Genomic DNA, 14946 nt, shown 5'->3' with positions numbered 1-14946 from the left:
TTTCTCGCTCTGTTGTAAATTCAAAACTTTAAACTCAAGCTTAAGAATGAAAGGTTTAGGGTTCAGAGCATTTTATCTGAGTGTTTTTTAAATGGCGGCCAAAGAATTGATTTGTGAATTCTCTGTTCAGTGAGGCTCAGTTTTTATGTCATGCTTTTCATTCATTTATTTTTTTCATCTAAAAAGGGGGTTTGTACGTGAAATTCTGATGCTTGTCGTAGCTGCTTGAATCATTTCTTTGTGTAGAAGCTGATAATAATATAAAAAAAAAAATCCATTCCAAGCTAAAAATTCAGTAACCCACTTAAAATGCTCTATCAGAAACACTTTTTACAGACATATCAGATATCCTGGCACCATAAGGCTGCACGTACAGGCACACATGGTCTCAGCTAAAAAACAAAGTAAAGTTTCAACCAATTGATGGCACTAGATGAAAGGTTATCCAATCACAACAGTGAATACATTTTTTCCCGAGACATCAAATTTAATCTCACATCATCCAAAAGCTTTTTGCATATTTCAATGTGACTCTAGGTTGGGAGACAATCAAAAAAAACCCTCTTACGGTATCATAGCAGTGGAAAAGAAAATGCAGCAACCCACTTAAAAAGAACTTCAGTAACAGAAACATTTAGCAAAGGTGGAGTACATGGGCTATAAAGATTTGACACAAACTTTGTGCTTCTAAAGCACCACCACCTTTGAACTTTGAATTAGTTTTTGTAAAAAATGATTTCAGTGTAAAATAATCACAGATGCTGCACACTCACGGTTCTATCTGTTGTACTGTAAAGTTTCTACTCCTCACAGATTTGTAGTCTAACTCTGCTGCCCTGTTCATATACTGTAAACCTTCACCCAGTGGTTGCATATCATGATTTTTTTTTCATGCTGAAAAACTCTTTTTTGTTTATTTCTTCTTTGTTCTCATTCCTGCAGGTCATCTCCTCTGTCAGGTTAAGTGTACATTGCAATGTACATCCACTGCAATAAAAAATCATAGATTATTAATGTTTCATACCTTAAAATCTCGCGCATGCATGACATGATTCGTTAACTATTTTAAAATGAAGTGTAGTCACCTCTGTTTCCTGAAGAGTCATAGCCTTGCCATCAGACAACTGGTTGAAGATTTCTGTGGAGAAAGACATAAATCCTTATAGTTAAGAAAAAGTAGAAGTTTCACAACTTGTTCTGACTTCATCCTTTTGGTGTCCCGTCAGTGATGTAATGAGTATTTCTGAGTAATTTCTAATTGTAAAGAAAATAAAGAGAAAAGACAGATATTGCAGATATTCAAATCTAATTCAAGTTCCACAGTTGACAACTTTTAACCTTTGAAGAATATAAAATATGTCTACTGTAATTTTCTTCAGTTTTACTTACGATACATGCATTCAAAGCGGAGTACTAGACTGATGAAGCTCTCCAGAGTAATGTGCCCAGACGAGGTGCCGTAACGGAGAGCCATCAAATTCAGCATCTCATCGCTGATCTTCTTTCCTGACCAACATACAGTTCATAAGATGAAGTCAGTGGAGTGTGTATTAGGGCTGGTTGCTACCAGATACAAACAGACACGCGGCTAGACAGGTGGTTTGTGTAGAATATCAAAGCAAGTGCTAATACTTTACAAAAATACTATTTACATAACCTTCAGAACATATTAATACTGAATGTATGATTGCCATTACTGTCTTCATTGTAGAATTTAAGCTGGATCCTGATCTTTTCTCTGCTTTAATGCCTTACTTTGGTATTTTACTAACCTGAGGAATAATCATTTTGGCCACATAGAAGAAGCAGAGACATGTTGCAAATAAAAAACTTTAATATGACAATTTAATTAGTTGGTAACCAGTCATATAGCCCACTTATTTAGACTCTTTAAGCTTGGTTTTTGGTCTTTACCAGCTTCTGGGTGCCACATAGTGTGAGAGCCACCACTACAGAAAGTGACCAAAAATAAGCAGACAGCTAAACACTGAGCTAAAACCTGATACAGAGCTGCATGAAGGGAGAGATTTAAATAAATGATTGTTAGAGGGACCATTGTTTTCATGTTCATTTTGTTTTTCTAAAAATGTTAACTATACCATTGTTTTACATAGAAAATGTGAAAGACTCAATAATCACAGGATAGTTTTGTGTTCCAACAGTATCTTAAAATGGGTTTTAAAATTAAATGTCTACCTGAGGCTATCATAGCATTTCTCAGCTCGCTTAGTGACAGCGTCCCTGTTTTCGAAACATCACAGCGGGAGAAAATTTCCTGTGTGAAAAGCACATAATTAGCGATTATAATGTTAGAATATTTATAATAAGATGTTTGCATGGGTTAGAACCAGTGACCTTCTGCCCCTCAGCAGCACTGGGACATTTCCTGGTTTTAGTTTTTCCTTCCATGAGCAGTCAGCTTGACCACCAATAAAATAACGGAGAAACAGAACAGTGAGGGAGAGATTACAGACAAGCTTAAAAATGAAACAAATCCACTTCAGTTTGTGAAGTTTTGTTACTTTTGCTCGAAGACTGTATATAAAGTCTTGCTTGAAAATGTAAGATAATCTTTGTTTAATTATTTTTTATGTCACATTTTCACATTGTGTGTGTGTGTGTGTGTGTGTGTGTGTGTGTATGTGTGTGTGTGTGTGTGTGTGTAGGGCTGTATTTGATATTTGAAAATCAATGGTTGACATGTTAAAAGACTTCATAGATAATTGTGTAATAACTACACGTAAATGCATTAGAACATCCGTCGTTATGGACTTAAAGTGATTTCTCTTTGTAGCATGATCAACTGTTGAATGAACTCTGACATTGAGACAATCCTAATATACACAATGGATTAGTCTACAAAAGGAGTAGTCTGGTGGTGTGGGTGAGATAAAGTCAACATCCTGATAATTGTGGCATCCTGAGTATTTTAAGGATCAAAAACAAGCCTCAGAATTCTTGTTGAAGTTTTTTAACGTGTGCTCCCACCTGATTTGGTTTTAAGGCGATATTTAGTTTCGCCAGTAGGTGGCAGTGGCGTCTCAGACAAATGAGAGACTGGCAAAATAATCCCTTACAAAAGTAACGCGGGCCAGTTATTGTAATGGAAGCTGTCAGTGACACAGAACTGCTGTTTTGCTGTGTTTCAGGTGAGAGCAGTATACGAGAACTCTATACATTTATGTAAAGTTGTTAGTTATTTAAAGTAACATGTTTGGAGTGTAATTCTTGTTTATAAGGCGTTTGATGTGACCAAAGAAGAGAGTTGATTCACGTTATCCGTGGCTAACGCTAGTAACCTTTGTGCGCTAAGTCAGCGGTCCCCAACCTTTTTTGCACCACGGACCGGTTTATGCCCGGCAATATTTTCATGGACCGGCCTTTAAGGTGTCGCGGATAAATACAACAAAATAAAACTAGTACCGGTACTGGAAAAATTTTACCGAAAATTTTTTCATAACACACGTGAAAAGACCCAGGAAAACCGAGTAAACGATAAAAACGATAACAAAATAACGCTGAAAACCGATAAAAACCCTGAAAACTGAGTAAACGATAAAAACGATAACAAAATAACGCTGAAAACCGATAAAAACCCTGAAAACTATACATTTCACACCTGAGCCTCAACTCTCGCAGCCCGGTACCGGTCCAAGGCCCGGGGGTTGGGGACCGCTGCGCTAAGTGATGTTAGTCTCCTGGGTTAAACTGTTTAACCGTGTTGTTCCATCAGAAATATGATAGAAAACAATTAGCTGGTTTCAGTAAAAGTTATAAGAAATGTTTTGATAAACCAGCCAGTACATCTTATGCTGTGTATTGTTCACTGGTCTGTCATTTGTTCTGTTTACTAAGGGCTGATTACTAAAGGGCCATTACACATAATACCTTACAAAAGTAACGCAGGCCAGTTATTGTAATGGAAGCCGTCAGTAACACAGAGTTGCTGTTTTGCTGTGTTTCAGAGCAATAAACCTCAATGTGCAACTGGATGAACATTATTTCTTGTGTGCTACAGCCTTCCTGATGTCATCACCAAATCTGAAATCATATGTTTCCCAGGTCGCTCCCTTTGTTCAGTGAGTTCTTATATGCAAATGTGACAGTTTGTGTTCAAACTAAATCCTGCTTTCACCTCTGATTACCTGTCAGGTAACCCTGCCTTTGTGTTGTGATGACATCTTTGACATTTACTATGTTTATCTTACCTGGTATGTGACAGCCTTCTTCCACAGACGAACAAATTCCTCATCATTCAGCTTTCCAGTCACAGATGTCTTTTTAAGGTACCATTAAGATATCAGAACTGTGCATTTTTGCATTATTGAGTAAAAGGGCAGGCAGGTTTTGACTTGTACACTGTTAATATGTTTTATGTAAGTGCAGTTATTGTAAGGGTTTGCTCCAGTAAGCAGCTGAAATGAAGCCAATATAAATGCACCCAAGTCAATATGACACTCGAGGATACATCCATCAGAGCTACCATGCTGCGACAGGCATCGATTGTGAATCCTCCAGATTTCAAGTCTCCTAAAAAAGAAAAAAGTAAATCATACTAGGACACTCGGCACCATCTACATGGGATTATTATTTTAACTGTGTAGCCTTTCACTTTTACTGTGCAAACCTTTTAGTATTTTTCCATTTAGGAGCCTCTTGAGCTGCTCTGCATCCACTTCTTCATACTGGAAAGTAATCAAAGCTTAATGTGATGGTTGGGTTACTTTTAAGCGTTTCTTATTATCTAACTCATTAAAAAAAAAGCAAATAGACATGTGTCCCCCCCCCAAAAAAAGGAACTATTGTTACAAGACACAATCCTTTACCTTGTCAGAATGCTGACGGAACAGTGTCCTTTTACGTTCGTCATCCTCACTCTTTCCCACTGGTGTGTTCTGCAAAAGAGCGGTGCTCTAAGCATGTTTTTATCTCTATATTAATGATTAGACTGTGTCATTCAATCAATGTTAACAAAAAAAACAACAACAACCAAGGTTAAAAACTGACTGAGTATGGGGTCAGTATGGGGTCAGTTGTTCAGAATTAACTCTACCAAATACCAAGGGGTTATTTTCACTATTATTTGACAGTATATATTTCTACTGGATGATGTAACATGATCCATCTTATTCACCTCTTCCAGTTCCATATATTCATGACCACTGGAGTTCTCACTGAGGACACAGGACAGATAAAAGGAATGAGTACAACTTTTTTTCACCAGCAAGTAAAAGTAGTGTGCAGGATTGTCATTCGGGAGATCACAGGAGCAACAACTTTGTGATAGACCCTGAGGACGATACAGCCATGTGATACCTGAGCACCACAGCACTACAGGTCCACACAGACTGACAGGTCAGTGTACCAATGACACACATTTATAGAATTCCCCATTCAAAATTCCTTCCCACTTGCCCAGCTTTGCACACCCACATAGTAAGAATGCAAACTTTTAACAAATAACAATTAATGATTTTAAATCTCGCAGCATGGTGGCACGGTGGTTAGCACTGTTGCCGCACAGCAAGAAGGTCCTGAGTTCAATTCCACCATCAGGCCGGGGGCTTTCTGTGTGGAGTTTATATGTTCTCCCCGTGTTTGCGTGGGTTCTCTCTGGGTACTCTGGCTTCCTCCCACCAAAGACATGCACTTATTGGGGATAGGTTAATTGATTAATCTAAATTGCCCATAGGTGTGAATGTGAGTGCGAATGGTTGTCTGTCCCTGTGTGTTAGCCCTGCGACAGACTGGCGACCTGTCCAGGGTGTACCCTGCCTCTCGCCCTATGACAGCTGGGATTGGCTCCAGCACCCCCCACGACCCTGAAAAGGATAAGTGGTAGCGAATGGATGGATTTTAAATCTTTCAAAACAGCTCCGCCATAAGAACTCCATCTATCAGACTTTGCACTCGTATAATCAGTGACAGCACTGCTCAAACTCAGTCTTTTGGTAAAATCCTTCTGCTCTTCTCTCTCCAAAATGCCACTTCTTTACTTGCTTGCTAAACATCTTTTATAGTGCCAATAATACTCTTTACGACACTTAGACGCATAGTTGATGTCAAAAGTTCCCCAGGCAATTCCACAGATGATTGAGAGCATCATCAAAACCTTCCAAAAAAGGCACCTGCTTAAATCAGTGCAGTATAAACATATAGTAGAACTTTTACAACTAGACACAGTCAAAACAGGTTGTATGATATGGATGGGCACCATTGCTTGTCATGTTGCCCGCGCCTCCTCTGCCCCACCCTTTCTGTCAAAAGTAATACCTTTGTTTGAGATTATGTTTATTTTTTAGCATTTACTACCCCAACTTTGAACATTACTTGTCACTACACTATTTTGCCAAAAGACTTGCTTGGAAAGAAAAGCTTCTGGACTTCTTTAAGTTTCCTTGAAGACGTTTCAACAGTCATCCAGCTTCTTTAGTTTCAGTTCACATCAGAGAACTGAAACTGAAGAAACATATACATTTAAATGTGTTAATAATGTGTGTTTAAACACTTTTCAGTATTTGCTCTAATTCATCCCAAAGGTGATCTGTCGGGACTCTGTGCAGGCCACTCAAGTTCTTCCACACCAAACTCACTCATCCACGTCTTTACGGACCTTGCTTTGTGCACTGGTATGCAGTTTTATTGGCACAGGAAGGGGTTATGTCCAAACTGGTCCCACAAAGTTGGAAGCATGTCAAAAATGCTTTGTTATGCTGAAGCATTAAGAGTTCCTTTCACTGCAACTAATGAGCCGAGCCCAACTCCTAAAAAACGGCCGCACACGATAATCCCGCAAGGAAATTTCACGACTCGACTTGTTGCACAGATGTCATCCTATCGCCATGCTGGAAGTCACTGAGCTCCTGGGAATGACCTATTCTTTCACAAATGTTTGTAGAAGGAGTCTGCATGCCTAAGTACTTGATTTTATAACCATGAAAATGATTGGAACACCTGGATTAAATTATTTGGACGGGTGAGTGAATACTTTTGCCAGTGTAGTGTATAAGATTGCAAGTATCTTACTGCACGTGGGTCTCTGCCTTGGACACGATGGTCAGGATGAAGGAGGCTGTCTCATTGGGACTGAAGGTGGATGGCACAATCACGTATTCACCAGGCTTCAGCATCATTAACTCCATCACCTCACGGGCATTTATGTAGGATTTAGTGTAGGCAACAAGTTTGCTCGCACTGAAGAAAGAGGCTGGGAATTTCCCGCTGTGTGCCATGTACTGTAATATCAGTTTTAAACAGATATTTAATCTCTTCCGCTCTGTCTCGGTCCTGTTATTTGAAAATTGTGAAATGAAATGTTTGCTGTGGGAAAATACTCACGTTTTCAGGCACCTTAGAGGAAATCACAGAAAAAAAAATTAGATCACGTGAATTATGTCTTTATAAAAGCTAAATGGAAACTAATGATTTAGGAATTGAAGGGTTTTTTGTAAATGAGGCACAAAACTCCCACTTTTCATTAGTTTACTACATGACTTCTACACATGCAGTGCAGAGTACACCAATCTAACCAGTGTGATGGAAACAATAAAGGCTAATCTTTACCTCAAATACAGAAAATCCAATGTAGAGGTTCTGGACCAGGCGTCTATTCCTTTTATCTGGCTTTTGCATGAGAGACACCAGCATGTTGACTTCACCCTGTTTCCCAGCACATTCACTGGATAATTCATCAATCTTGACCCGATACTGTGGATTTGTCCAGAAGCTCTCTGAAAAGCAAAGAAGGAAATCATTTTGGAGTTTTCCATTAATCTATTATTATTATTATTATTATTAAGTAAACCTTAACAAGCAGCTACAAGATGATAGACTGACTCCACAGAAATACGACACTTTCTCTTCACAGTTCCCAAATTATTGCAATTATATTTAATGGCTCAGTCACACTAGAGTAAAAATAGCACTTCCTTGGCCTTGGCACCTCCAAGGTCATTGGATAGGCCACATGATATGTTAGGAAGTACCCTGTCTCCAAAAAAAATTATCCTCTGACTACAATCACTGCCAGACTCCTGTGCTTATCTCTGGTTACCATTTGATCATATTTATATGTTTTATTGGTATTTTGAAGCATCAAAGTCACTTTGAAGATGATAACTGACTGGTGGTCACAGACCTGTTCCCGTCTTCGAAGGAACCCTTTCAGAGTCAGTGAGATTGTATGGTCAGGATTTTGGTCACACTGTAGTCTACAAAGATTGATTATAGCGCAAAGGAAATAAATGATAGTTGCAATTAGTTTAGAATTGCTAAAAGGCATGTGGTGCTGTGCAAATGGATGTAGCAAAGAGATCATTTATTTCCATAACTAAGGTATTTAATGAGGCTTTAACTTATTAGAGCTTTTGAATATACCAGGGTTCTTCATGCAGCCTCCAGCAGTGGTTCCTGCAACCCATCGACCTTCATAAATGGAGGTTTTCCAGTGACAGGTAGAGTTTCCATCCAGGAAGTCAGGACACATGCAGCAGATGTCGAGCTCTGAATAGGTCTTACAGAAGTCTTTCAGACTCATCCTTGAAAACAGATATAAATTTAGGTAATAATGAGTTCTGGCAGTTTCGTGATAATGAACGATAACAAAAAATGAACAGAAATATAAAAAGCATGTATTCTGCAACAATTTGTTGATTTAATGGAATCTACACAAAAGCGTAGCAGCTTTTGTTTAGCAGCTTTCACTGGAAGTCAAATTCTAACTCTATAGACTCTTTTGCCCTCGAATAGCTATTCTATTATTTATATTATTCTATTATTCTATTATTCTATTAAACTATGTTCAAAGAAACTAACTATATAATCTAATTTAACTTTTAAGCATTTGAGCATAGAGATGTATAACACAAATACATTTGAGTACTTAGGGTTAGAAAGCATCTTTTTGTTCTTCTTTTGTTTAATTATGGTAAGAACTTATTATTGTGTAACTAATTACTGTGTTGCATTTGTCACATTTTGATTTTTCTTACCAAAACTCGCCGTCATCATAGACTGCTAGGCACATATCTCGATCTTGAGGACTCACAGTTTGCCACAGAGGTGACCTTTTTGGAAATTTTTCAGAGAAGGAAGAGGAGGCATATGAATACAATATTGTCATATTCTAAACTTTTCAAATTTAAGCTCATTCAAGCTACAACTACTCCTCTCTACTCATGTGGATGACGTGTGGGAAATTAGTGACCTTTGCAGTCAACAAAGAGTCTTTCAGAGCTGTCAGGAGACTTTTTCTTCTGCCTCGTGTGCAAGACAGACCTTGTTTCAATAGTTTCAAACAGAGCCATTAGAGAATGCCTCCAAACCACAAACCACACCTAAAATCATCAAGTATTTCAAAATAAGAAACTCTAGAATAAAACCTTCAAGTCCTGTCAAAACTTGCCATCTGTGGGGGTTTTTTCTTCACTTACATAAGAAGTTCATAATTAAGAGATTACGCTGATAAGAAACCAACACAAAAGCTTCTCATGGCTCTGATCCACATATCCTCAGCTATCCTCAGCCCTTCCTTGCATGCCTAAAAATGTATTTATAATAATGCATTTATATAGCGCTTTACAGGGCCCTCAAAGCGCTTTACAATTCCACTATTCATTCACTCACTGGTGGAGGCAAACTACAGTTGTAGCCACAGCTGCCCTGGGGCAGACTGACAGAAGCGAGGCTGCCATATCGCACCATCGGCCCCTCTGGCCATCACCAGTAGGTAGGTGAAGTGTCTTGCCCAAGGACACAATGACCGAGACTATCCGAGCCGGGGTTCGAACCGGCAGCCTTCCAGTTACAAGACGAACTGCCAACTCTTTGAGCCACGATCGCCCCTTAAGTTTATCACTGAGGAAATTACTAAAACAAAACACACAGGACTTCTTGATACTTCCCTGTGAGCATAATATATATATATAATGCTATTCCACCACTGCTAAATTATCTCAGTATTTTTTCTCCTGAGGTACAAAACCAGAGAAATGGTGAGTGCAAGATGCTCTAACCGATCACTCCAGTCTCCATTCCACTCTCCGTGGCCCCAGGGATTCCACAAACGCACCAGGTTCACCATCTGCCCTCGGCTAATCATCTGCACACCAAAGGAAACCACATTTGTAGTTTCTTTAATAAAAAAAATACACTGCTTTACAGTAAATGCAAGCTCGGTACCTTTATTACCTTAAAATGAATGAAATTAATTGTTTGCTGAGGTAAACATCATTAGAAACTTAAAAACGTAACTCTTGCTAATAGAACGTTAACAACCACTCTATTTTAGTTTGCTGCATGTTGTATTATCTTTTAAATAAATTCCAGACCTTACCTGTTTAACACCTGTGACAGCGTAAGCATGGCTTTGGACCAGCCCATTTGGTAGTACAATGTTTTCAGTTGTCTCCTACAAAGAATTAACACATGTAAACATTCCAAGTTCAGTTTAAATTAGCACAACTTAAGAAAAATATCATTTTGCTTTTGAGTCTTGCAGGTAATAAATAGTGAACACACAAGAACGAGCTGAGTTGGCTAATTGGCAAATTTTAAATGAAAACAAAATCATATTAGCAAACTTTGGCTTTTCAAAGTAGTAAAGAACCAGTATATTGTTGCTTATGTTAGCATTACTCGTGTGTCAGCAAATTAAATTTCATTTAATAATAATGGATTGGATTTATATAGCGCTTTTCAAGGCACCCAAAGCGCTTTACAATACCACTATTCATTCACACACTGGTGGAGGCAAGCTACGGTTGTAGCTTGTTCAGACTGACAGAAGCGAGGCTGCCATATCGCGCCATCCCCCTCTGGCCAACACCAGTAGGCGGTAGGGTAAAAAGTGTCTTGCCCAAGGACACAACGACCAGGACAGAGAGCCCGGGGATCGAACCGGCAACCTTCCGGTTACAGATACGCTTCCCAACCCCCTGAGCCACGGTCGCCCCATGTATTTGCTCATACAGTAGGATATATCAACATTATTTGGAAAACAAACAGCTTCTTAAATTCTTGTGAAGGTTCAAACGGTGCAAGATTATCATACATCATATGAGACGTGCTTCTGCTGGATTAAGTGCTTTCACTCATCATGAGAGTAAACCATCTGGACAAGTATTTCAGAGTCTAATGTATCAGTAGCTCTCTCTGTCTGAAAAGACTTATCCGTGTAGTTACTGTTTGAGGGGCCAAACAAGATCCTGTGGAGCCACTTATGGGTCATTAATTAATTAAAATAAACTACATGATGAAAAAGGTGAAGATTCTTTCATACAAACAGAAATGCAACCCACAAAGTATTGGTACTGTTCTGCTGTAATTTAAGGTATTTAGAAAGATAATACATGCAAAACACTGATTATACTTTAATTTGAATTCTGATAAAAAATATCTCTAAAAACATGATCGTCAAAAACATTTACCAGTGTTTTCTTTTCACAACATACTATGGCTCTGAGAGTGGTTCACTCTTGCATTAACATGTACGGGATTTTCTTCATTCTATTAAACTGTACTGCTTTCTAGGTATTGCGCTTAACTTCAGGGAAACAGGGCGGTGCTGTTTACTCTAATGTGACAGGTAGATTTCCAGCCGCTGTGAATGGGGGAGTTATCAAACCACTTTCTCAAAATGGAACAATCCCAACACAGTGTTTTTATTTTTCTGCTGGGAGAAGATAACTCTGAGCTAAGAGCTATTATTCTGAAGGTTATTTTTTATCACCCGATCTTTCAGTAAGACAGACACCCCTGACTGTTTTCAAAACAAAGATTACAAGGCAGCATGTTGCTTTATGTGGTGTAAATCAATGCTTACACCCTGTGGTGTCCCACAACCCATCAGTGACTTGGATTGACCAGCTCGACACATCATTTCCCACAGGTCTGGAGGGGGCTTTGACAGATCAATATAAATGTGGACCCCACCAGTGAAGTCTACCAATGCCTCGGCAGGAGTTCCAGCATTCATATCTGTGTAGGAACCACACACCCTGAAAAAAAGTGGATATATTGTTATTTTTACTGACAAATAACTCCCACAAAGAGCACTGTAAACTGAGAAATAACACAGGGTTTTTACATACTTTGCATAGGCTTTTTCCAGCAAAGCTGGCCAAAATTCAGTTGGATCTCTGGAGTGGACAAAAATGAGTCTGCCATCAATTGTTGGTAGTTTGTCATCAATGATGACATCCACCCATTTTCCAAATCTCCAGAACTAAGCAGTTGAGAGAGAAGAGAAAGTGAAAAGGTTTTATGCATTGTTTAATGCAACCTGCTTTTAGATATTTATCTTTGGCAATGGCAGAATATCAAAACAAAAGACTCGTAATATTTCAAGTAATTCCTTAAACAACTTTAAAATGTACAGACAACATTTTACCACTGACTTTTCAATGGTATGAATGATATTATGGTACTGTATATACCCTGAAGTGGAACAGTCCACAGTAATCCTCGTGAAAGTTTTGCTCAAGTGGAACAACTTGTCCAAGGATGTGATTCTGAAATGTCAGAGCTCCAATAGAGGCAATAAACCAGCAGTTTTCTGTAAAAATATGTAGTTGAGTTGTCAGAATGATTTACTGTGCAGATATCGCAGTAGTAATTGTGCTGATTATGGTTAGATTGACACAAAGAAGTGAAAGAATAAGTATACTTACTAACCCAACCTTGACCAAAGTCGAACCTGGACACCCCGTCAGCAACAAACGATGGATTTGGAACAATTTTCTGAAATAACAAAACAAACTCTTATCTTTATGGATTATTGTTATTGTTTCTTTATTATTATCATCATTATTATTATTGGGCTTACTGCAACAAAAGTTATAGAAGTTAAAGAAACATTAACAATCATTTGGCAAATTAACAGTTGGTGTTTCATACAGTTTTGTCTTTGTTTCCCTTGAAGAAATACTTCATGCAGCTAAAATGTGCATCCTCGTTTGTGGTTGGTAAAGCATTCAGGCACACCATGAAACAAAGGTTCCAATAACCCAACGTACAAATGAATTAGCAGATTTCTATGCTTCATGAAGAGCCTTAACTATCTAGATTTGTAGATTGTTAGAGCATCGGCGTGGTGGGGGTATGGCCTTCGGCTCCACTGCAGAGGAGCTGCAGAGCTGGACCGATTGGTGTGATCAGTTACACTGGCACTGCCCACCAAACCCAATGCCCCACCACTCCTCTGCAGCAGAGCCACAGACCACACCCTCTCCTCAAACAGCTTTCATGATTATATGTACTTGCATTTGGGGTTTTCAGCCAATGCAACACTCACCCCTGGTCTCAGCCACACCACTCGGTCAAGGTCAGAAGGCGTCAGTATCCCATTGCCGATTGAATTTCTGTCAGGGGGAAACATCTCATCGATGTACCTTAGATGTTGGATGAGACAGTACTGTTTCAGCTGGTGGAAGTCTTGGTTTAGGAACCTCTCGGGGTTGGTGACAGTCCCGTAGCCATTTTTCATGTGGCGTGCACTGATGATGTTCATGCACACACCTGGAGGAGGCATAGCTGCAGGGTTTGAAAGCTGTTGAAAACAAACATTAAGAAGTGTAAAGATTAGCTTTAATTCTCATTACACAAACTCGTTTTTCTTCTTCGACGTGCCCAAAGGACATCACTAAGTAGGTGTACTCCTTTACACAAGAGTCTTTTACATAAGACTGTAAAGTATTTTTCAGCGTTAATAATGTAACAATACCAACACCACATAACTGTTACAAAAAGAGGTAAAAAAAAAAAGTGTAAACCAAGCTGCTTAAGAATGTTTACAGTACGAGTACAGTACCTTGCCTTACCTCAAAAAGCTAGACAGCAGTGACTGTGGGTGGAGAGAAACTCTGCTGTTTTTATCATACCTGTAAATGCCCGAGGCTGCTTCTGTCAGCACGTGATAAGCCCTCCCTGATCTGTTTTTTTTTACTGGTACAGCTGTCTGTTGTTCACGAACGGAGAGAAGAATAGAAGAAATGCAGACATTTACATGATTAAAAGCTTCCAAGTCAGTCAACTCTGCAAATATGCAAGTATCAAGTCACAAAGCATGAATATTGTAATTCACTTTATTTTGGTCTCCACTCTACCCTTCTACATAGATTACAGACAGTCCAGAATGCCGCTGCACGCATTCTAACTAAAACTAAGAAGTTTGCTCACATCACTCCCGTCCTTGCTGATCTGCACTGGTTGCCTGTGAAATTTCGTATTCAATTTAAAATTCTGTTGCTTACTTTTAAAATTACTAATAACACAGGACCAAGCTATCTTAAGGAACTCTTAAACTCATATGCTCCTGCGAGGGCTTTAAAATCATCCTCACAGTTATTGTTGGTTCAGCCCAGATCTCGTTTGAAGTCTAGAGGTGATCGAGCGTTTGCTCTAGCTGCACCTGAGCTGTGGAACAATCAACCGATTGGCATCCGGGCGTCTGATTCTATTCAATCTTTTAAATCACGGCTTAAAACATATCTGTTTGAACTTGCTTTTTCTACCAGTTAAATCCTGGCCTTGTTTGCAGTGAGTTATTCTATTAATTTTTCTGTTTGTCTTGCGTTGTCTATGTTCTCTATCACTGTGTTTGATGGTACAGCTTTACTTTGCTATAGCTATGTGCTATAGTTTACTCTTATTAGTGGTTTTTACCTGTGAACATAATTCCACACTTATATGACTCTGATGTTATAGTGTTAATTGTTTTATTGTTTTATTCTTTTATGTAAAGCACTTTGGCATGCCCTTGGCTTTTAAATGTGCTCTATAAATAAAGATTGTTGTTGTTGTTGTTGTTGTCCAAGAATGATTAATGATAAATGCAAAACCTAATACGGCAAAGATGGGAAAATAGCTCGGTTTTGAATCCAGGGTTTGAGTTTTTGTGAGTTCATGGTTGCTTTTGTTTTGAATGATTCAAATATAAATCCACTTTTC

At 38.8% G+C, this 14946-nt stretch overlaps 1 protein-coding gene across 1 annotated transcript; it reads right to left on the bottom strand.

Annotated features, from left to right (window-relative positions):
• Window positions 1-117: 117 nt before the first annotated feature.
• Window positions 118-13567, bottom strand: LOC146685884 (calpain-1 catalytic subunit-like). The gene is made up of 21 exons (XM_085440545.1): window positions 13292-13567; window positions 12669-12738; window positions 12435-12553; window positions 12090-12223; window positions 11822-11996; window positions 10334-10408; window positions 10014-10099; window positions 8991-9065; window positions 8377-8537; window positions 7564-7730; window positions 7339-7350; window positions 7027-7235; window positions 5135-5174; window positions 4827-4895; window positions 4628-4685; window positions 4469-4530; window positions 4209-4277; window positions 2197-2275; window positions 1390-1506; window positions 1086-1138; window positions 118-987 (listed from the first exon to the last, which is right to left on the bottom strand). Exons 1-21 carry the CDS (start codon window positions 13526-13528, stop codon window positions 961-963), a joined length of 2094 nt encoding a protein of 697 aa, XP_085296671.1. The 5' UTR covers window positions 13529-13567; the 3' UTR covers window positions 118-960.
• Window positions 13568-14946: the final 1379 nt, after the last annotated feature.

The sequence above is a fragment of the Copadichromis virginalis genome, linkage group LG19 (assembly GCF_057382275.1).
Source record: "Copadichromis virginalis isolate Kocher_CV1m ecotype Utaka linkage group LG19, C_Virginalis_male_GT1.1, whole genome shotgun sequence".
Classification (NCBI taxonomy): domain Eukaryota; kingdom Metazoa; phylum Chordata; class Actinopteri; order Cichliformes; family Cichlidae; genus Copadichromis; species Copadichromis virginalis.
Note: the sequence above shows the minus strand (reverse complement) of the source record. Positions and strands in the feature narration are given on the sequence as shown.